This window comes from Silurus meridionalis, chromosome 1 (genome assembly GCF_014805685.1).
Source record: "Silurus meridionalis isolate SWU-2019-XX chromosome 1, ASM1480568v1, whole genome shotgun sequence".
Classification (NCBI taxonomy): domain Eukaryota; kingdom Metazoa; phylum Chordata; class Actinopteri; order Siluriformes; family Siluridae; genus Silurus; species Silurus meridionalis.
Genome location: NC_060884.1, coordinates 1,673,156 through 1,694,873, shown reverse-complemented (window position 1 = coordinate 1,694,873; position 21,718 = coordinate 1,673,156). Strand labels below are relative to the sequence as shown.

At 41.1% G+C, this 21,718-nt stretch overlaps 2 protein-coding genes across 4 annotated transcripts; one reads left to right on the top strand and one right to left on the bottom strand.

Moving 5' to 3' along the window:
• The first annotated feature begins 2,183 nt into the window (after window positions 1-2,183).
• fam117ba (family with sequence similarity 117 member Ba) lies at window positions 2,184-11,176 on the top strand. 2 transcript variants are annotated; one of them, XM_046850911.1, is made up of 8 exons: window positions 2,184-2,336; window positions 4,906-5,039; window positions 5,145-5,228; window positions 5,727-5,837; window positions 6,429-6,572; window positions 6,695-6,926; window positions 7,053-7,173; window positions 7,965-11,176. In XM_046850911.1, the coding sequence occupies exons 2-8, from the start codon at window positions 5,019-5,021 to the stop codon at window positions 8,245-8,247; spliced, it is 996 nt and encodes a 331-aa protein (XP_046706867.1). In that variant the 5' UTR covers window positions 2,184-2,336; window positions 4,906-5,018; the 3' UTR covers window positions 8,248-11,176. The 2 variants fall into 2 exon arrangements, with proteins under 2 accessions (XP_046706867.1, XP_046706861.1); XM_046850905.1 differs by having other exon boundaries at window positions 7,959-11,176.
• ical1 (islet cell autoantigen 1-like) lies at window positions 11,026-21,391 on the bottom strand. Of its 2 annotated transcripts, XM_046850881.1 has the most exons (16): window positions 21,253-21,391; window positions 20,649-20,709; window positions 20,032-20,069; window positions 19,772-19,925; window positions 17,882-17,954; window positions 17,275-17,398; window positions 16,973-17,171; window positions 15,927-16,052; window positions 15,652-15,750; window positions 15,480-15,565; window positions 15,183-15,247; window positions 14,777-14,995; window positions 14,095-14,397; window positions 13,026-13,127; window positions 12,826-12,945; window positions 11,026-12,420 (listed from the first exon to the last, which is right to left on the bottom strand). In XM_046850881.1, exons 3-15 carry the CDS (start codon window positions 20,043-20,045, stop codon window positions 12,827-12,829), a joined length of 1,683 nt encoding a protein of 560 aa, XP_046706837.1. In that variant the 5' UTR covers window positions 20,046-20,069; window positions 20,649-20,709; window positions 21,253-21,391; the 3' UTR covers window positions 11,026-12,420; window position 12,826. The 2 variants fall into 2 exon arrangements, with proteins under 2 accessions (XP_046706837.1, XP_046706848.1); XM_046850892.1 differs by lacking the exon at window positions 14,777-14,995.
• Window positions 21,392-21,718: the final 327 nt, after the last annotated feature.

Here is a 21,718-nt window from a genome sequence, read left to right as displayed (position 1 = left end):
TTTATTATTGGGTTTTTCTCAACTTCAACAAAAAGCTGGTTGAAAAAATTTTATGTAAATGTTTAGTAAAACATAATTTGTCAGTTGAAGTATAGTGGAGTAAAAAGTACATCTACTGAATCTTGAATGTAGTTGAGAAGAGAGTAAAAGCTGCTTATATCTCTGATACTCAGTAAAACCAGTCATGAAGCACATTTACTCGAATACTTTACACTAATGTTAAACAGGTGGAATGAAGTAGGAGTGAAGACTCCTGTTTTAACAAGTAAAAAGCTGCTGGACTTTAGTGGGTTTTATTTCAATCAGCTTTGGTCATTGATATTTGAATTTGTGGGTGACCTTCTAATGCAGCAGCTACAGAAAGCTGAAGGAGAGAGTGTCACAATGAAGTGGTGTGGGAGAACATATGAAGGTTGAAAAGATGCAGCTGTACACACTCAATATCCATCCATCCATCCATCTATCCATCCATTTATCCATCCATCCATCCATCCATTCATCCATCCATCCATCTATGCATCTATCCATCCATCCATCTATCCATCCATTTTCTATACCACTTATCTCACATGGTGTGGCTGGAAACAGTAAAATCTATTTGAGGGAACTTGAGTCAGGAGACACCTTGGAAAGAATTTCAATAAATCACAAGGCACAAGTATACATACACACACACACACACACACACACACACACACACACACTACAGACAATTTCAAAATACGCATCTATAGAATAGAGGAGGACACCGGAGAACCCAGAGGAAACCCATTAAGCACAGAGAAAACACAAGAAGGAGGCAGGACTCCACCCCCTGATTCCCACCTAAAGTGTAGTGAATACAAAAGTAATACAAAACACGGAGTGCACCTCACTTTCACATAATTAACAGTAATGAGTTTTTGCAGGTCATTAATCCTGATGCAGAAGTAACAAACATCTTCTTTATTTCAGATGGAAAAGAGATTAAAAAGGAATTTCACTCTTTTATTCTGCTTCCAAATTTGTGAATGGATTATTCCTGGCCTGCTGGTGGGACTGCAGCACTACACCATTTACACAAGTAAACAAACAAAAGATAATGCAGGAGATTGTGTGTGTGTGTGTGTGTGTGTGTGTGTGTGTCAGTCAGGAAAATAAAGAACATCACACATAAAATCCTACAATCTCTCACTCGCAGTAAGCACTTGATCCTGGTCAGGGTGGAGGAGATCCATTCTGCATCCCCATTCAGTAGATATACCATGCACCGAGGAACTGTGGGTAAAATCATCTGAAAAAGCGTCCACCTTGAAAATCAGAAGACCTCTGTGATACTCATTTTGACCCACTAAGATTTGGGATACAGCGATTCTGACCTTCTAACTTATTCAAAACATGATGCAGCACAGGAGTTTATTCCAGTAATTTTGAGCATGAGGTTTGATGGTGCAAATCCACCCAGAGAGAACACCAGCATGTTTCTGGAAGATGGCAGGAAACCAGAGAACCCTGAAGAAACCTGACACAGAAGAAGCCCAAGCTCAGGATCAGAGCAGGAACCCTGGAGCTATTGGAATATCAAACATCTTTAACAGTGGCGTCACTTCACTTTAACTTTACAACACAGCACAAAACACTAAAACACAACTCAACACAACAAACACTGTGAAATACAACACAATGCAATACATGAATACGCACAAAACATGTCAAAACACAACACAAAACACAACAAGGAAAACCACAACTCAACAAAACAGAGCCAAGCACAAACAACACACGAAAACACAACAGAGCGACCCCCCACACACACACACACACACAATGCAGCACAACCCACACCTTTTTATATATATTTTATTAATAGTAAAAAATGGCATTAACTGTTCCAACGTCAAAAGTCATCACATGGGAGTGAATCCAGGACCGATAAAGAACAACACACACACACACACACACACACACACACACACACACAACACACAAAACACATACACAACACATACACAACACACACTTACACACAACACACACACACACACAACACAACACACACACACACACACACACACACACACACACATAGTAAACACCGCTGCGTCACTTTAATGCGCATCAGCAGCGCGGCGACGCCCATAGCAACCCGCTCACATCCTCCTCCTCCTCCTCTTCCTCCTCCTCCTCCTCCTCCTCTTCCTCCTCCTCCCTGTTTTTCTCCCAGCAGCTGCTGACGTCTGACTCTCATCCCTCCACATTTCCGCGACCTGCGCGAGCCGCATCCTGTCTTCCTCCGAACACTGCGCTCTTTTCATTCATCCACAGCGCCATGAACATTTCCGCCGCATCTGCACAAGGTAATAAAATCCACCCGTTTATTCTAAATATCCTCCTTCCTCATCTTTCTTTATACCCCTCCTTTATATCCCTCCTTCATCCTCCTAATCATCAAACAGGGCTCCCGCCATCACTGTGTTTTTCTCCCCCGACATCATCATCCCTTCTTTCTTTATCATCTTTATTTAATTTTAGAAAGGGGGAACTATGGGGTTTTGTATATGTGCTTGTTTTTGTGTGTGTTGTCGTTGTGTGTGTGTGTGTGTGTGTGTGTGTGTGTGTGTGTGTGTGTATTTTCTTGCATATGGCGGCTCACGCTGCAGAGATGTCACCCATCTCTTTCTCTCTCTCTCTCTCTCTCTCTCTCTCTCTCTCTCTAATCTCTCTTCAAGCTTCGTTCAATCATGTCTTGAATTTCATTTTATACTGTTTACCGACTGCCTACACGACGATCTCATTCGCTCATTTATCTGCTTTTTTTCTACTCTTTTTTATTCCCACAAATTCCGACTATAATAATAAACATTTATTATAAGAAGCTGCAGCGTCTGTGTGCGGCACTGGACTGAACCATTATCACCTCCGACAGGGGTGCGCTGTTTTCCTTTAACTGTAATATTCCGCTCTTCTAGTGGGTTTGAGTTCGTTTATACGTTGCTTTATTAGTGAAGATCGTCTATGTAAGAACCAGAAGTTTGTGATTTGCTTATTGAGCAGGATCTGAGGTTGCTTTTTTGTCGTCGTCCCCTATTCCGTGGTGGTTCATGACCACAGGCTGTATAGATGAGGAGGTATAAATTAGCGGTTTGGCCCAAAAATAGTGTCACAGAGAGAAGCTGCTGATGGAATGAGTGTTATCAGGCTTTCTGTATATCATCATCATCATCATCATCATCATCATTACATTGCTCAACATTTTTGCTTTTATTTGTTTTTGTTTTTTTTACCCAGTTTGAACACTGAAATTAGACAAAAATAAAAATGTTCTTGTGAAGCATCATGAGATACTAAACCATGAATATCTGGCCATTAAAACATTACTCCAGGACAATTAATGACACACAATTAGTCGCCTGAATTGACTCATAGACATCATTATAATAATTAAACTTAATTTAAAACAGTACAAATTTTTGTTTCTTTTTTTGATCTTGTTAACGATAATTTTTTTTCTCATATGATCTGGACATCATGTCTGGGTTTTAAGTGATATTTCCATTACATATGATCTACTGGTGGTTTATTCGCACGATGGCGAAAATGTGGAATTTGTGCACGTTCTCACGCTCTTTCGACATCCTTTAAGCTGCATCAGTAAATTTTTTTTTTTTTCTCGCAAAAGAAAGAGCTGCAGAAGGTTCTGGTGTTATTATTGTGATGACTGCTATAAAAACGATGATTGCAGTGATTTAGCCTGCTGAGATGACAGTAATCACACATCAGCACAAGACCAAAATAGAAATCCAGTGTCTTCTGTAATTACAGGAAATGAGCACTTGTGAGCAAAACTTTACATATCAAACATATCTCCAAAAGATTCATAAACCATGGATCAGATTCATTTTGAAAATATATTTTTGTGCCCTGGCCATTTGGGTGTGTGGATATTATATTATTATATTATAATCCATAATTAATAATCGTGTCATATCTATAGACATTTTCCACACGATGTTAATGATGACCAGGTAGAAACTCCTCCAGTTGGTTGGGAAGTTCTACCCTAAACGATCACCTCCTCTCCTGATTCTCCAGCTCTCATGTGTGTGTGAACTTGGGACGGCTTCCTGATCTTGCCATGAGAAAGATTTCAGTACCTTCTTCTTTTCCCGAGCCTGTCTTTCTACTCTCTCTTGCAAAACATGCAACAGAAATCACATATATAAAATCCTATGACCTAAAAATGCTAGAAAACCTTACAGTTTAACCTCTGACAGTTAGGAAGCACTGACACTGGAGACTCCTTCTAAACTCCTTACAGAAATCGTGCAATGACTATACTATAATATGTGATATGAATAACGTGTGGTTCTTTCTTAAAGATAGTTGGCACCTGACATGCTGGTGTCTCTTCCCAGCTTTGAATGAGACACAACTGAGACACACTGATCACTCAGGGTGCTAACTCAGCGCTAGGTTTTGTGACCCAATATATACATTTTAGTATTTACGACCAAAATCCGGATTTTACACCTGTTTTCATGGGCGGATGTAGAAAAGCGTTTACGGGGTGGCAAAGGGGGTGAATTAAGCATCCTTGCATGGTTCTTGTGGATTCGAGGAATGATTTATATCCATTGTGTATTGTGATTGACTTCACCTGAACCTGATATCTGGATTAAAAGATATAAATTAAATGAGATGTGAGGGGATATTTAACCTGTAAACCTGTAGTGAATTATTTATTATTTACAGGTTTGTTTGTTTTTGTCGTCACATTGACACAAGAAACTGATCAAATTTATATTTTATACATTAGAATAGCAGTGCCGGGGTGGCAATGTTTTTTTAGGGTGACAATTGCCACCCCATGCCACCCTGGTAGATCCGCCCCTGTTACATAACGCTTTCTCTGTCTCTTTACTTTAGCCACACCCCATTTTCACAGTCCCGAGTCCAGCTGAAAAAAAGGCCACGCCTCCCTCGTCTGGACTGACCTGGCTGATCAGGGAACTGGCAGCGACGCCCACCCTGCCCTCTCGATGAGGGACAAAGCCACCCAGGTAGGCTGTATTGTATTCTCTCTCTCTCTCTCTCTCTCTCTCTCATGTTAACTCTGCATTCTTAATTCCTACATATTCTTCTCCACCTCTCTCTCCTCTCTGCAGACCCCCAGGGCCTGGGTAGATGAGCGCAGGAGGGGCTCCCACAAGCGCTCTGCGTCCTGCGGCAGCACCGACCAGCTGAAGGAGGTAAAGCAATAAACGATTCTTCCAGGCTTTGTGATTCTGCATTAATCACTGCAGTCAGACTTTTATATATAATCATATATTGCATGTATGGACTAAATATTTAATATTAAAATACTGTATTTTAACTCTGGAACCGTAATACAGTATATTTACACATCAGATGGCTAAAGGAACCTGTGGAAGTGCGTCTGAACATGTAAATATCATAGAAACGAACGAAAATTATATATAATGTACTAAGAATAAATTACACAATGAATGGATATGACATTCCACAGAGTGTCTCCGGCCTTTCATCTAAATGTTAATGCCATTTCAATATATATATATATATATCTCAATAAAAAAGATATAACGGTGAAGAAAAATGAAAAAATGCAATGCAACATGAACATGTAGTTTCACTCCCACTGTTTCCTGTATATTAAGAAGTAAATATTATTGTAAAACTGTAAAAGTTATAAAAAAATTGATTTTACGCATTTCATCCTTCCCCAGATTGCGAAACTGCGGCAGCAGCTGCAGCGCAGCAAACGCAGCAGTCGCCATCGACGCGATAAGGAGCGCAAATCGCCCTTCAACGGCAACCATGCGATTATCCAATCACAGGTCCGTGTGTGTGTGCGTATGTTAGAATGAAAGTTAACTCCGCCCACATATACAGTGGTTTCGCCGTCATTCATTGCTCTTATTCTTACTATGAATATTCTTAGCATTGTTATTATTACTACAGGTTTTATTCAATACTGTCTCGCACAAGTATTTATAATATTACTGTTACTGATATTATTCTGACTGACTACTACAATATCCTGTTATTACTATTATTATTCCCCTTTATTTTTAATACTACTGTGTTTATAAAATTATTACTTTCAGTATAATAGCAGTTATTAATGTGCAAAATGTATCTAGAAAGACACAAAAAGCTGCATTAAAAAAGAGGTGAGGGCGAATACCAGTCGTTTCATGGCTGAAGTAGGTGAAACATCTTTCTAGTATTCTGATGACCCACTTTCATGAGGACTCGTCCCAGTTTCACGTCTCCTGTGGACACTTTGGAGCGACGTCTCTCACAGGATGCGAGGATTAAAATGTGTCATCACGTCCGAAGTCGTTAGCGCCGATAGCGACCGAGAGCGACTCGTTGGAAATGAATCAAATGAATCAAATGAATCGTTTCTTTCTCTCTCCACACAGTCTCAGATGCCCAAAACCATCCTGATCCCCATCCCCATCTCCAAGTCTACTCCTCCTCGCTTCCGCAACAGCATCGAGGGCCTCAACCAGGAGATCGAACGCATCATCATACGAGACACGCCGGAACGTGATGAGGTCATCATTGTGAGTCACGGACAGTAACAGACAGTGATGCCTTATGTTATGAGGACGCTTTGGTTATTGTAATGTAAATGAACAAAAGCAATAGAGGTGTGTGTGTGTGTGTGTGTGTGTGTGTGTTCTAGCCACAGGACGTTCCCGACGGGCACCGTGCTCCACCGCCCCTCCCCAGACGCAGCAGCAGTACACGCAGCATCGACACCCAGACACCCTCGGGTAGAAGCCTCGGTGGCAACCGTAGCAACAGCAGCAGCCGGGCGGACTCGGTGTCCCCGTCGTACCTCAGCATCCTGAACGACGCAATAGGAAACAGTCCCCTTAACAACGACGACACACTCAACGAGAGCAGAGAACGAGGTTTCACACTCACACACACACACACACACACACACACACACACTCGATGACGTGAATACCTCTCATTCTCTTTCAAGACAGAGGACTTCTTCTCATGTTGTCCCCCTGTCCCCTGTGTATCTGTAGACCTGGGACTGTACTCACCCCTGCCCAAATACGCGTCCTCTCCCAAACCTAACAACAGCTACATGTTCAAGCGGGAGCCTCCTGAGGGCTGTGAGAAGGTCAAGGTCTTCGAGGAGAACCAGTGAGTAATAATTCCAGACTTGTTAAATGTAGGAGATACGTTTTACTATAATGCACATAAATAACATTAATATACTGTGAATAATAAAAGTACTGTAGTGTTCCTAATATTAGATGTAGTAAAAGTAGCGTTAATAATATCAGTAGTATGAAGTAAAAGGAGTAATAGTTTGAGCAGTTCAAATATTTAAAACAGAAGAAGTTGGTAGTAATAATGCGTAATATCACTAGTAATAAGACTCGCAGCAGTAACAGTAGTAGAAGTAATAAGAGCAGTGGTTAGTGGTACCGTAATTTCTGGACTATTAAACGCACCCAAATATAAGCCGCACCCACTGAATTTTACAAAGATTTTATTTTGAACATAAATAAGCCGCACCTGTCTATAAGCCGCACTGTCTACACTGAAACTAATGAACTTTACACAGGCTTTAATGAAAGACAGTGTCTGTTACACGGCTTGTATCTAAACAGTAGCCTACCAAGAAAGTCATTGTTCACTGTCTTCCTCCTTCCTTTCACAACTATTTCTCTCGAGAGTTTTTCTTTTGGCATCGTCGTGTGTTTAAAAATCACCATCGGTGAATCTTTTCTCCCGATGCCGTGCAGCTCAGAACACAGGTGAAGTGTGTTTTCATGCCCGGTTGTTTTCAGCGTGACGAATGATTCGCATTTCTTACTCTGTTCTTCTTCTTTGAGCAGATGATGTCATTTCAGAGAGTTTTGTTTTATATGACTTCATAATAATTTGCTGTAGAAGTTAAAGAGTCCTGTGTGTTTGTCGAGGCCCAGGCCTCTGCAGGAGATTCCTCCATACCTGTGCCCAGACAGGAACAAGGTGAACTTCATTCCTAAGAGCGGCTCGGCCTTTTGCCTCGTCAGCATCCTGAAGCCGCTGCTGCCCACACAGGAGCTGAGTTTCCGCGGCGGCGTGAGCTACTGCAGCCTGTCTCCCTCCCTCGTCCCTCTCAGCGGGGTCGGCGTCCGCAGTCTGTCTCCGTCCCTCGGCCCCGTCCTCACACGAGGACGCCAGTCCCCCTGTCTCCCACGCCATCTGGAAGAACCTGAGGGTTAGAAGCGTAGATCTCCATCCGTCTCCACGCATCGTTTCGAAAAAACAGACTCGTTTTGCTCAAAAATCTCAAAGCTGTAACCGCATCAGGGCTCGACTTCTGATCCAAACGATCCAAATCACTCGCTGAAACTTGAATGTCGTCGAAGATCGTCGAGGTGATGCTACTGTGTCCTTCCTGTACCGTCAGCCAGGGATTCGGACGAGGCTGTGAAGTCTTTGACGTGTACATCTGTAAAGTAGAGAGTGTGTGTGTGTGTTTTGTTTTTATTTTTTTCTGGTTTTTCTTCGCAGTTGACCATCAAAGCCTTTCGAAAGCCACGTTTCCGTCTACATACCGCATCACTATTTGAACTTTTTTTTGGAAGAACATGGGACTAAAATTGTGTGTGTGTGTGTGTGTGTGTGTGTTATAAGTAGTTACCATGCAAAAAGAAAAAATGTAGCTAATAGCAGGGACGGACAAAAAAAAAAAAAAAAAAAACGAATCCCGTGCCTGATACTCACCGTGATCTGTAGCAGCGTGATCTGAAACCCAGCTCTGACCGAACCTCTCCAGGGGTCTCATTTATTCATTTACGAATTTCTGAATTTGTAATAAAAAAAAAAACCTAGCGTTTAAAAAATCGTCGCATCGACTCGAGGAAACATGCCCCGCCCCTAATTTACCATATATGGTAAACAACTTCCTTTATTTACTTTACATTTACAGCATTTGGCCAACGTCCCTTTTCCAGAGAGCGACTTACAATTGTATAAAACTAAAAAGCTAAGGGCCTTGCTCAGGGGCCCAGGCAGCTTGGTGGGGCTGGGATTTAAACTCATGCCCTTCTGATGCATCATTCTGAAGTCCAACGCCTTTAACCAGCAGACTGCAGATGACATGAAAATAAAATAAAAAAAAAAACCTATTCGGACTTATTTTTTATCTCTTACGCCGACCAAACCAAGATACATTCGGAGGAAATTCTGAAGCACACAATCTCCACATTCCATCAGGTGATGTTGCAGCAGAGGTTTGTTCAAGATTTCAAGAGAAGATAAGATCTGTATTAATGCTGAAGGAATTTTTGCTTCAGAGTGCAAGAAAAAAATGTATATAAAAAAATTTAATAATTTATTTAATATTCTATATACAAATGTATTCAAAAATACACACGGTGCTAAAGAACTATGTGCATAACATTCACAGCTAAACCTGGAAAGCTGCTATAGTGTAAGTGATAACCGGAAGCAGCTTCTTTTTGACACTTAAACTGATTATTAAACGATTAGGAACAGTAACCGCGGTGACCTGCTGTGGAATAAAGACATAAAAATGATAAATGAGACCCCCAGTTCATGATTTACTCCACCATATAAACACAGAACCCGTGTGCTTTATATACGAAGTGCGGGTGAAACAGGAGGTTCTGGTGCTATGTTTATTATACTGTTATATATTGTTGGGGCGTGACGAGAGAAAGAGAGAGAAATTGATTGGATACAATTCTAGAAATTCAGTAGAAGAGAAAAAAAAAAAAAACTTTTCCATACAAATGTTTAGCTCAAACCTCCTATTAATAATAAGCAATGTGTGGAAGATCACCTGGAGGAGTTACTGCGTTTACTTCACTCATTCTTGTCTTCAATTAGAGATAAAAACCTGTAGAAATGTAGTACATCATAAACAACATACAACGATTATAGAAATATACGGCGACAGAGCACGCATTATAAAAACACAACCAAACAGGATTCCTTTTTTCTTTAAGATGTAAATAGTAAAAAGTCTCAGAAATATATCTTTCCTGACGGATAGAAGAATGCTTTCAACCCAGAAGATGCACTATATGGACAAAAGTTTTTGGACATCTGAGTATACGATGTGCTTCTTTTTTATCATCTCATTGCTGTTATATGCTTCACCTTTCTTGGAAGATGTTCCACTAGATTTTGTGGAGATTCATTCTTCCACAAGGGTGTTAGTCAGGTGAGGTCTCAGGTGAGGTGAGGAGGCCTGGGGTGAAGACAGCATGAAATGTTCATCCTGAAGATCTTCAGAGCTCCATAGCAGGCCACTCAAGATCTTCCACTAAATCCAACCCATGTAAAGCTTCATGGAGCTGGCTTTGTGCACAAGGACCCTGTCATGCAGGAACAGGTGTGGGTCTCCTAGATGAAGTAAAAATTTCACGCTACCAAATGCATCCAAAGACGTCCTACACAATGGAAGAACCAGGTACGGCTGATGCGTCCCAATACTTTTGCCCTTATAGTGTATGTAAGATTTGTCTGAGATGAACGTGAACATGTTGGATGGAAACTGCACTGGCGCAACCCGAATACAACGGGAATAAAGTGAGTTCTTACCGAGAGACTTTATGCGAAGAACCATCTCTGGAGGCTTCCTCAGAGGAACCGTAGCATCTTTATACTGTAAATGAATTCATGCATCATATACTGTGAAGCTCATTTTTCTTCCTTTCTTACTTTAGTTAGAGACGAATAAAAAAAAATGTGTAATGCCTTAAAAAAAAAAAAAAAAAATATTTCAAAGAATCGATTTCGAAATGGCTGTTTTTAACACTCAAACCAGCCAAATGGTGTGTGTGTGTGTGTGTGTGTGTGTGTGTGTAAGAGAGAGAGAATCGTTCTGGGGATTTTAAGGTACGTCGTAAAACGCCTTCCATCAGGAAAATTACTTCCTGAAAATTTGTAACAAAAAAAATTATAAAAAAAAAAAAAAAAAAAAAAAAAAAAAGAAAGAAAAAATTTATTAAAACATCTGGAACAATCCGGTTAAATACAATAATTTTATTTAATTATATCGTCTGGTCGGTCGTCACATGACGAGTACAGTCACTGTAAAGATCTCATCTGTCCATCATCACATTGTAAATCGTTACATGATTATGTTAATTGCATAAAATAAACGGAGTCAAACCCTGGCGTGATTGGTGCAGCCTACATTCTTTTACGAAGTTTTTAGACACGACGAATTGTAGGCGATGTACAAATATATATTCTTAAATATCAGAAAGACACGTGGAATGTAAATCGGTTTACTGGTTTTGCATACGTTCATGAAACAAAGGCGGAGAACTTCCACCTATAGGGGCCGATTACGGGTGCCAATACTTTTGCAAATGTTAACCGCTGAACTTGAAATGCAGAAATGAAGGATTTATATCAATCACTCACGATGGGGTGGAGCTAAAAGCTTAATTAGCTGTGGGCAACATCTGAAAGAATAGTGCAAAAGTTTGTGCCCCCTCACACAATCTACATTCTGCACATAGGAAGTTGCTATCTGCCCTCTTCTGCATACACGAGCACACGGAGACATCCGATTGATCGATATGGACTGACGGGTGGACGAGTAGCACCTGTCCAGACATCACTCATAACTCCTGACGGGTAAATCAAACACTTTTCTGCCGGACACGTTCCATCCTGTGCAGACGTGAACACGTCTCTCGCACTTCAAAAGATGTTAGATTAGTGCATCAACTTTTAAAGGGCAGATGGAAACTTAATGGAGGAAAAAAAATAGTTTTTGGTCATAAAGCAATAATGATGGTGTGATCAAGGGACACACATTTTTGCAATCCACACTAGTGGTGGTGGTAAAATACTCAATTTGGATAATCACACAAAATTCAACACACACACACTTTATACAGCAGGTAACCGCTTAAACCCCTTACAGAAGGTTATTGGAATATAAAGAGTTCATAAATAGAAAAAAAAATCTAATTTCCAAAGCAGATAAATGTGCAACAAACAAACATGTAATTATACTTTTATATAGTTAAAGCCATAACCAAGGATTTTCTGGGCAAAATAAAATTATAAAATACACATACTTTATATATATATATTTCTTTTTTTCTTTCTTTCTTCTCACCAATGCTAAGGTTAACTTTATTAATCAGAAATCCCAGATTGTAGCTTTAATGAACATTTTGAGTCGTTTCTCACTTCTGTAATTGTGAAGCGTTCGGACAGACAGATGGACAGGACAGAAACGTCTGTAAAAGAATCTACAGCTGATTTAAAGTACACGTTTCGGATCCGGTAAACGTTTCTGGTGCACTTTCCGACGTGGGATTATTTACAAACAGGTGAAACTTTCCAGTGTAGAACGCAGTCTCCATCAACCTTCGTCTTCCTCAATGGTTCTTCATCTTCAACCTTCAAGATTTAAATACAACAGAGTGCAGCCTTTACTTATTTATATATAAATAAAAAAAAGAAAACACACACACACACACACACACACACACACACACACACACACACACACACACACACACACACACACACACACGTTCCAGATCCTTCCTTGGCTCAGTGGGTCTCAAGCACAAAAAATCTCCAGCTCTGGGTTTGATTTTCTTCTTAACAGTAACCATGGAAACCAATCCTAATTAAATAAACACACTGAATAATTATGAAAATGAAAAATCTGAAAAATCCATTTAAGTTTTTATCCATTTGTAGTTACATTTACAATAAAAACAAATCAGCTTCTGTTTCCATGGAAAGACCATCCACACACACACACACACACACACACACACACACACACACACACACTTCAGGCATTAAGCAGATCTTCGTCACTTCGTCCGATAGCGTCAGGGTTGGAAAGCGGGTCCAGGTCGGCGAAAAGGTTGAACCAGGCCGACATGTCCCGAGCTCCACCACCTTGAGGCGCTACAGACCATAATATTAATACATTTATTACAAATTACATATTTAAAAAAAAATATATTTCTACCCAGAAGCGTTCGTACCTTTATCCGACATCCTGGGGTTGTTCTGTGCAGCCGGGACCTGGCCAGCAGTGGGCGTGGCTTGAAGGGGAGGGGTTTGAAACATGGGAGGAGTCATCCATCCTGAAAAAACAAACAAACACACGAGTCAACAACAGCAGGGTTAATTAAAAAATTTGTGAGAAATAAAAAAAAAAATCGTAAAAAAAACATTTCTGTAAAATGTGCATTGTTCATATTAAATTATATTTTTTGCTTAATATTAACAAATATTCTAACATTTAAATTAGCAGACACTCAATAATTTGTATTTATTTTATTAGTAAATAAGTAACATAATTACAAAAGTTCATTTCTATCGTTTTGTCCCTTGTGAAGATTATACTGGTTGCTGAAATGTGAGGGGTGTACTTAGTTTTGTGAGATTATATTAAATTATTTAATAAATTATATTAAATATTAAATACTACACACATGCACACACTGCCATCTAGTGGTGGAGTTATAACTATAAGTGTTTGTATCACGATGCATCACTTTTTTTTTTTTACATTTTTGCATCAGAATATCAGATTTATTTATATATAATTATCAGTAGATGTGCAGTACTTTTATTATTTAAAAAGCAACCAATTTGTTTATTTGTGACCAATATTTGATAATCGATTTCTCGTCGCTAAACTGTTTCTTGAGCGCGTTCTCTCTGAATATGTGAATATGACGTATCGCAACACTATGGAGACCGAGGCGTGTCCTGAGAGTCACAGAGTACAGATTAACATGGCAGAGGCAGAGCTGCACCTTCCTGCAGACAGAACAAGAAAAAAACTGGTTTGATTTCATCTTTTTTTTTTTTTTACTACAAAGACATGTTTGTGAAAGGGGCCATGCACTAGAAGTCAGCAGGCGCTTGAGTAAACTGATTTGCTGTCTGTTTGAACCGAAGAAACAAAAATATCTGCATCATATTCTTTCCATTGCATCGTAATAGTGGTGAATCGTATCGCACCGGTATTTATTTGTACCACCACTAGATGGCAGTGTGTGCACACGCTTGTGTGTGTGCGAGTGTGGGTGTTAGAAGTCTAACCGGTAGTGCTGATCCCGTGGTCGAGGAGCTGTGATGGCAGGAAGCCGGTGGGACTCGGAGGCTGTGATGGAGAGCGAGTCACTGTGTTACTCGCAGGAGCAGCAGCACCGTCTGTGGAACAGGGAACACTCACGGGGGCCTCGAAGCAGCCGAAAGCGTCCTGCCACGCTTTACTGAAATCATCCGTTCCGCTGGAGGCTCCGGGGCTCAGCAGATCCTGCAGGAAAGACAGATCGCCTCGTTCTCCCTCTTCCTCCTCGAGGCCAGAGTACGGCACGAGACCCGAGAGCAAATCACTGGTGACTGGAGCGGGAGAAACACAGAGCTGTTTAAGAGCAATTTAAGACTGTATTCCTGGAAACGTGGTTTTAAAAAAAAGCAGGCATGAAGCGAAGAAAAAATAAGAAGTGGATCAAGAACATGGAAAACGATCTAAATCAGGAAATCCATCGTCTGGAAGTTTTTAAAGTTTGGACAAGAGGAAAAAGAGTCGGCGTGAGAAGATCTCCGGTTGAGCTCTGAAGAAGAAAGCAATTAAACACCGAGTAGAATTTAAATAAATGTAATGTATTCCTACATACTATTCCGTGCAGAAAGACAGGTTTTGAAGGTGGAGAGGGATTAAAAAGGTATAAGACGTGTCTGAGGGGGAAAAAGGAAGAAGCTGGCTGTGAGTTTATACCCTTCTCATGCAGCGGTATAGTGACAAAGGACTCTGTGTTTTGCCTCTGAGACTCAGCTCGCTGGGGATCAGGGGGCAGCGCGGCCTCCGGGTGGCTCTGAGGCCGTGGTGTAGGTAGAGTTGGGATCATGGCATGCATCGGGGAGGGGTCAGGGGTCATGAGTAGGAGGTCATCATCCATGCTGATTGTGCTGATGGGGCCTGAGAGCTCAAATAAAGCTGTGGTGCAAATCAGGGGGGGTGAAACAGCCCACTGTGAGATCCATTAAATGAAACATGCCAAAAACTATAATCGCACAAAACCTAGTTGAGTAAAAAGTACGAAATTCCCCAAATGGAAACACTTCAGTAAAGTACAGACACGTTTTATATACAATAACGAGATACATTTACTTCTGACTCTTACCAGAGTCTAGACTTGCAGCTTCGAACGCAGACGTTCCAGTTTTCTCCTCCTCCAGTGACACGAGTCTGTAAAAAAAATGTAATTAATTAAAAACAACAGATGGTTTGGTACTGAGAGACATAAGTGACTATGTAATGAATAAACACGTTTAAATAAATAAACACGTACATAAACGGTCGTCTGAATTATGAGAAAGCAACTGGCGAACAAGACACGTGGTTTAAATGGGGTTCTGTGTAATAATAATATTGATTCTACTGCGCCGAGGTCAAAACATCCGAGTGTGTACTTGCTCACTTGTCTGCATTTGTTTGTTTTCCCTTGTCCTTCTTATCCTCGAGAGATGAGGAGTCCAAAAGGTGTTCCAGTGGATCCCGTAAGTCCTGCAACACACATTAACGATGCTCATCGCCGTCACGGATACACAATGCATTTTCTCTCATTGCTTCACATGTGACACAAAATGCACCTTCAGGGTGGTGAAATTGTACGGCACGTATCCCTGAAAGGCTTCGTGGATGCCGGACATGATGTTTGCCGTCTTCTCCCAGAACTGCAGGAGAGTAGTCTGAAAAAGAGAAAGAAAAAAAAGGTGGTCATGCCCACCCGCTTGCAAGAATGGTCTATAAATAAAATATCCGTTTCGGGAAAAAGAAAAGTGTGAAATATGGATGGAGAGCGGGCAGAAAGAGGAAATTAATCGGTGTATGATTTGGTGAATAAACCAGCGAATGAGCAAAATACCTGGTAAGTGCAGAGGGAATGAGAGAGCAGGTTGCAACGGCTCGCTCCCAGCATGTCCACTTTCTGACACACGTCGTTCTTCAGCTTATCGAATTGCATCTTTGTGCCCCTCACCTGTGCCTGCACCTACACACACACACACACACACACACACACACACACACACACACACACACACACACACACACACACACACAGACAGTTGGTCCATTACAGGACTTAAGAGGGGGCAATTACTTATGCACAAAATCCTTTCATGGATATTACAATTAAAAGAGGTCCAAGTACAATTACACTACAATAACTTGTTGAAGAAACAGCTAAAAACATAGCACAGGACTATGGTAATTATGTCATAAAATATAATAGCCAATCACATTTCAGTATGCAAATCAAGGTCAGGCATTTTTAAAAAAGAGGGAGGGGCATTTAGTTTACCCAACTGAAGTGTAATTATTAAACAGCATCAAAGTTTAAATAATTCCCGCATCAACAAAGACACGACTTTGTGCGTCAGCATTTCTCGACCCAGACAAAGCTCAGTCTGACCCACTGAATGTGTGTGTGTGTGTGTGTGTGTGTGTGTGTGTGTGTGTGTGTGACTGCAGGATTCAGTTACTTAGTCCTTTGTACACCGACTGGTTTAGGAGGAAATCAGAGACCATAAGCGAGGAAAAGCCGTCCCTCTCAAACCACTAGGACTTCTGTACTACCAGAGACACCGAACACCACCCGGCTTTCTCCTTCTGTTTACGCCCTCTCACTCACACACTCTTACTTCTGGATGGATTTGGACTGTAATTAATATCAACAGTCTACTATAACGACTCGCTAATTGATAAAACTATGATTAATGAACATTCAGTGCCACCCAGGTGAGGATGAGGTTCCAGTTTGAGTCTCTAAAGGTTTCTTCCTCGTACCATCTCAGGGAGTTTTTCCTTCGCCACAGCCGGCATTGACGCTCGACTAAAATTTCTTCTTCGTTTTGAGGACATTGCTTTCAAAAATTTCCGATACTTTAATCTCTCTGAAAGAATGCTGACCTTGCGGAACTTCTCCAGCTGTTTGTAGGTGTCGGGGTCCAGCTCCTGGGAGACGTCCTTCATCCATAGCAGAGCGCCGCGGTACTCCGTCCTGGACTTCTCCATGCGGCTCATGGTCAGCAGCGTGTCGGCGATGGCCCTCCTCCGAAACGTCTCCATCTCCTGCTCCATCCTCTGCAGAGGGGCGCAAAGAGCCAACCTGCACCCAGAAGATGGAGCGGGGTATCAAATGTCACATGGTCATATTTAGAACAGTGTGTGTGTGTGTGTGTGTGTGTGTGTGTGTGTGTGTGTGCGCACACCTCTGTTTGGCAGAGGTACACAGGGCCTTGCTGGTGGCATTCATCATGCTTCCTGCCTTAGTTTTGTCATGTTCTGCCTGGAAGCGCAGGAACAGTCCCAGCTCGTTCTCCTCCTGGGACAGGCCTGCAAAGGTCAAGGATCAGACACGTGACAGCATAATAACACATACTTATATATATATATATATATATATATATATATATATATATATATATATATATATATATATATATATATATATGACTTCTGTTATAAAACGTGACCATATAAAACTGTTTTTTCTGTGAAAGCCACATAATTTTTTTTAATGGGGGTCTGTGCCCAAAAAATGCCATGTGACGGAGCGACGCATTTTCGTGATCCGCCTCTAGAGGCCGCTATTGTAATGACAGTGGACCGGAAGCCGGAAAAACTATCAGAATAGTTTTTTTGCCAATAGTTCCAGCAATCAACTATGCTGCCTCGAGCTTTATTAATAACTCAGGAAAATGTTAGTTAGTAGAAGCCGAAGTCTTGGGTCTCCCGGTTATAAACCGTGTGGTGCTCTTGTGCAAAAGACGTGTGAAATATAAAAGAGGAGTGAGTTTGTGTGTAGTTTTCACTCACGTGTGATTCTTTGCTGGTATTTCTCGATGACTTTTAAAAGCTCTGTACAGGTGGACTGTATCGAACGAAAAAACTGGAAATGACAAAAAAAAAAGACATTAAGTCTCACACACACACACACACACACACACACACACACACACACACACACACACACACACCTTATTAACACATTTAAATAAAATGACAATTGTATTTATGCGACAGATGCGTTAGCCTCCGCCTTTTTTACGCTAAATTTGCTGTTAAACGCTGAACACGTCCTCGATGCGTCCAAAACATACAACACACACTTCACTCATGGGTGTTGTTCTAATCAGCATTACAGAAAACAGAGGCGGTGCTCACACACTGCTGCTGTACAAACACACACACACACACACACACACACACACACACACACACACACCTTTTACAAAACCCTGAATGAAAAAAAAAAAGTCCTGATACTTCTAAGAAAGTGAATGAACTGGTCTGGGATTTTAAATACTACTAATATTATCTGTTGTGCTCTCTCAGATACAAAACACACACACACACACACACACACACGGCCTTGTTATCTCTTATTTCACAACCTGTAGGGATTGCGCGTGTCCTGTTGTCATGGCATCGAGTCGTTTTGAGTCTGCTTCGTTAATGGAGTTTTCTGTGTGTGTGTGTGTGTGTGTGTTCGCCTCATGTCAAGATGAAACCTGAGTCTCGCTATAAATGAGTCATGAAGGTTGGCGAGGCTCTTAAAAATAGACAATATGTTCCCTGGAAGCACAAATTGTGAAGCTACAATACCTGGACCATACGCATGCACATGTGCGTGCGTGCGCGCACACACACACACACACACACACACACACACACACACACACACACACAAGGTCACACCAACACTGCCTGGGGTTTTCATGTTACTCATTAACTCTCCCTTTGGATTTTCACAAACACAACACAGATGCTCACATGCACTGCGTCCAATCAGCTTTGCTTCCGACTGCTAAAACCGGAGACTCCTTCCAAAAGCCAAAATCATAGCCATATGTTTCCATGGAAACGAGACCGGTGACTGAACTCTCAACTCTTTCTGATCAATCAAAGTTCAGCATTCTGAACAAATCACTTCAACTTGTGTTCTGATGCTGAAGACTGTATCCTCAATAGAAATTCATGACTATATTAATATGCATGATTATGCAAATTGGGTACATCCCCTTGAGTCTAGATGATGTCCAATAATTTATAAAATGGTGAAAGGACGTGTGTAAATATAGCGCTACCATAACAACGTTAGCCAATTTGTTGGAGGTGTGGCTAAATCATCATCATCAATAATGATCAGGTGACATCGCAAACTGGGAGCATAGCCCCGCCCCTAAACACGTGTTATATATGGGGAAAAAAATCTGCTCCTAAAATTTAAGCACGTTATGAAGCCGTATAATCAGAATCGACATGGACGATAAGACAATATGGCCGCTGATTGTCCTCATCACAGAAGCTATAGAGACAGGAAATCAATCTGACCTGTAGAGCAGAAGAGAGAGAGAGAGAGAGATAACACTGTTTACTCTTCTCCATCTCTTTCCCTTATTTCTCTTCGTTCTCTGTATCTGTGTCTCTCCTCCGCCTCTCTCAAACACACACACCCCCACATCCAGAACACACACACACCATGTCGTGTTGTACCAGATAAGATAAATTCATTAACTAGCACCCCGAGCTGAAAGTGTGCTGTACAGATGTAAATTATGGTTGCCTGGCAACCATAATAAAAAAATAAATAAAAATATCGCAATACATTTTTCTGATAGATCACTGATGCGAAGTCTTAATTCAACAAATACTTTAGTTCCAAAAATAATATTTTCCAAATGGTCTTTCAACAAAACTACGTACCTCCAGTTTCGCGTCCAGATCGGCGTCCGACGCCACCACGTGCTCGTCCTCCTTCTTCCCGGTCGCCTTGATCAGAACCTGCTTCGTCTTCCAGAATTTCTTCTGCATGCGAGCCATGACGGACCGATCCTCGCCCAGAATCGGACTCGAGAACCTGAAAATTCAGAAAGATCGTTCGGTTTAAGAAATCGTCATCAAATCCAAAAACCAGGTTGTTCGATCTGGGAAGCAGGAAACAGGAAGTGGGAAGCGTAACCTACCCATAGCCATCCATAGTGTTCCGATGGGCTGCTCGGTCCTGCAAAGAAATCACTGATAAAACGTGCTGCAGAAATCCTGCTTCTGATTGGTCCTAACGTGTTGATGCACCTAACAACTTATCGTTAACGTAACTATTAACAGACAAAAAATACAATTAACAGCACCAGTTGCACAGCTCCAGATGTTTTGTTTTGATCACACTGTCTTATGGAGGTCGGTGCTCCCTGTGACTGTGTGCGCAGCCTTGTGCTGCCACCTGCTGGCGTGTTACAGAACTAGTCTTGAAACTTTTTGATACCACCTTGTATCAAATGAGTGATTACTCAATGACTGATTCTGTCGGATTGTGAGGTGATTAGTGATTATTACACTCACCTGCATTTAAATAGAAAATTATATTTATAAAATTAAACATTTTACAAGCTTTCAATGAGAATTAATGAGTAATAAATGATGACAATGTAAAAAACAGTAACAGCTGCTAACTTGGATGAGCCTTAACATACATATTCTATGTGACATTACATTTACAATGACAAAAAACAATTATTAAATAAATTTACTACAAATAAATTAGGTTAAAATTAGTTAAATTAAGTGTGTGTGTGATATTTACCTCAGAAGGCCTCACATAAAGACCTGGCCTCTCCACCACCAGGACACCTGTCTCACTCGGGCTGTGAGAGAAATTAGACAAATACTAAACATTTCTTCTGCATTTGCTTTTCTCTGGTTTGAAAATAAACGCCTAGAAGAATAAATTGTAATATTTCATATTTATATTTTCCAAATTAATGCACTAAAACACCGCGAAACCTTAGCAAACTACAACCGTATCCCAAATCGCTTCCACTTCACTACGTTAGTGCACTACATAGTGCGCATGCGCCATTATTCCCATCCCTAGATAGCGCGCCTATGAAGGAGAAACGGCTCCGATTTGGGATTGAACCCGATCAGATCATCACATCTCTATATATCCCTTGAACAGTTTTCTTGGGTTTCACGTCAGAGAAATGAAAGTTGTTGCGTTTTGTCTTGTCTGATTATTTTCATGCGCTGTTTCTTTTAGAATGAATCGTTCAGGTAGTAAAATATGGGAAAGGAAATCGAGAAGATCCTTCAAGGAGCGGTTTAAAGCCGCAACATCCCCCGAAACGCACGTCTTAAATGTCGAAAATTAAACCAAACGAAACGTCTAATTCAATGAAATGTCTTACTCGTGTTATTTCCCCTCTTCCCCACGCTGTTTCTCATGGAAAATGCGCCATTGGGAGCGACCTGCTCAGCCTGTGCCGTTTCCCCTCACCGCCGCTGACGTTGGCTAACAACCAGCAGGATACGAGGGGGGGAGGCGACTGCGCATGCGCAAGGGGCGCCATTTTCCTTTGAGCGCAATTACCGAAGCAGCGATACGATAATTTTTTTCCGATCTGATCCAAGTACGTACTGTTAAATCCAGCGTCAAATAATCGATGCCAATACCGAAACATTTTTGAAAGCCATAATTATTTATAATAAATAGACTGGACTCCTTTGCATCATTTAATTAAAAACAGTATTATTCAGACAAACTACATTCCTTTTCCTTCACTTTTTTTTCGTATGTGAGCCTGTTTGTTATAGAACGAATAAAAAAATAATCTGTCACATGGTTCCGAAGACGCAACGAGCTCCAGATACGAG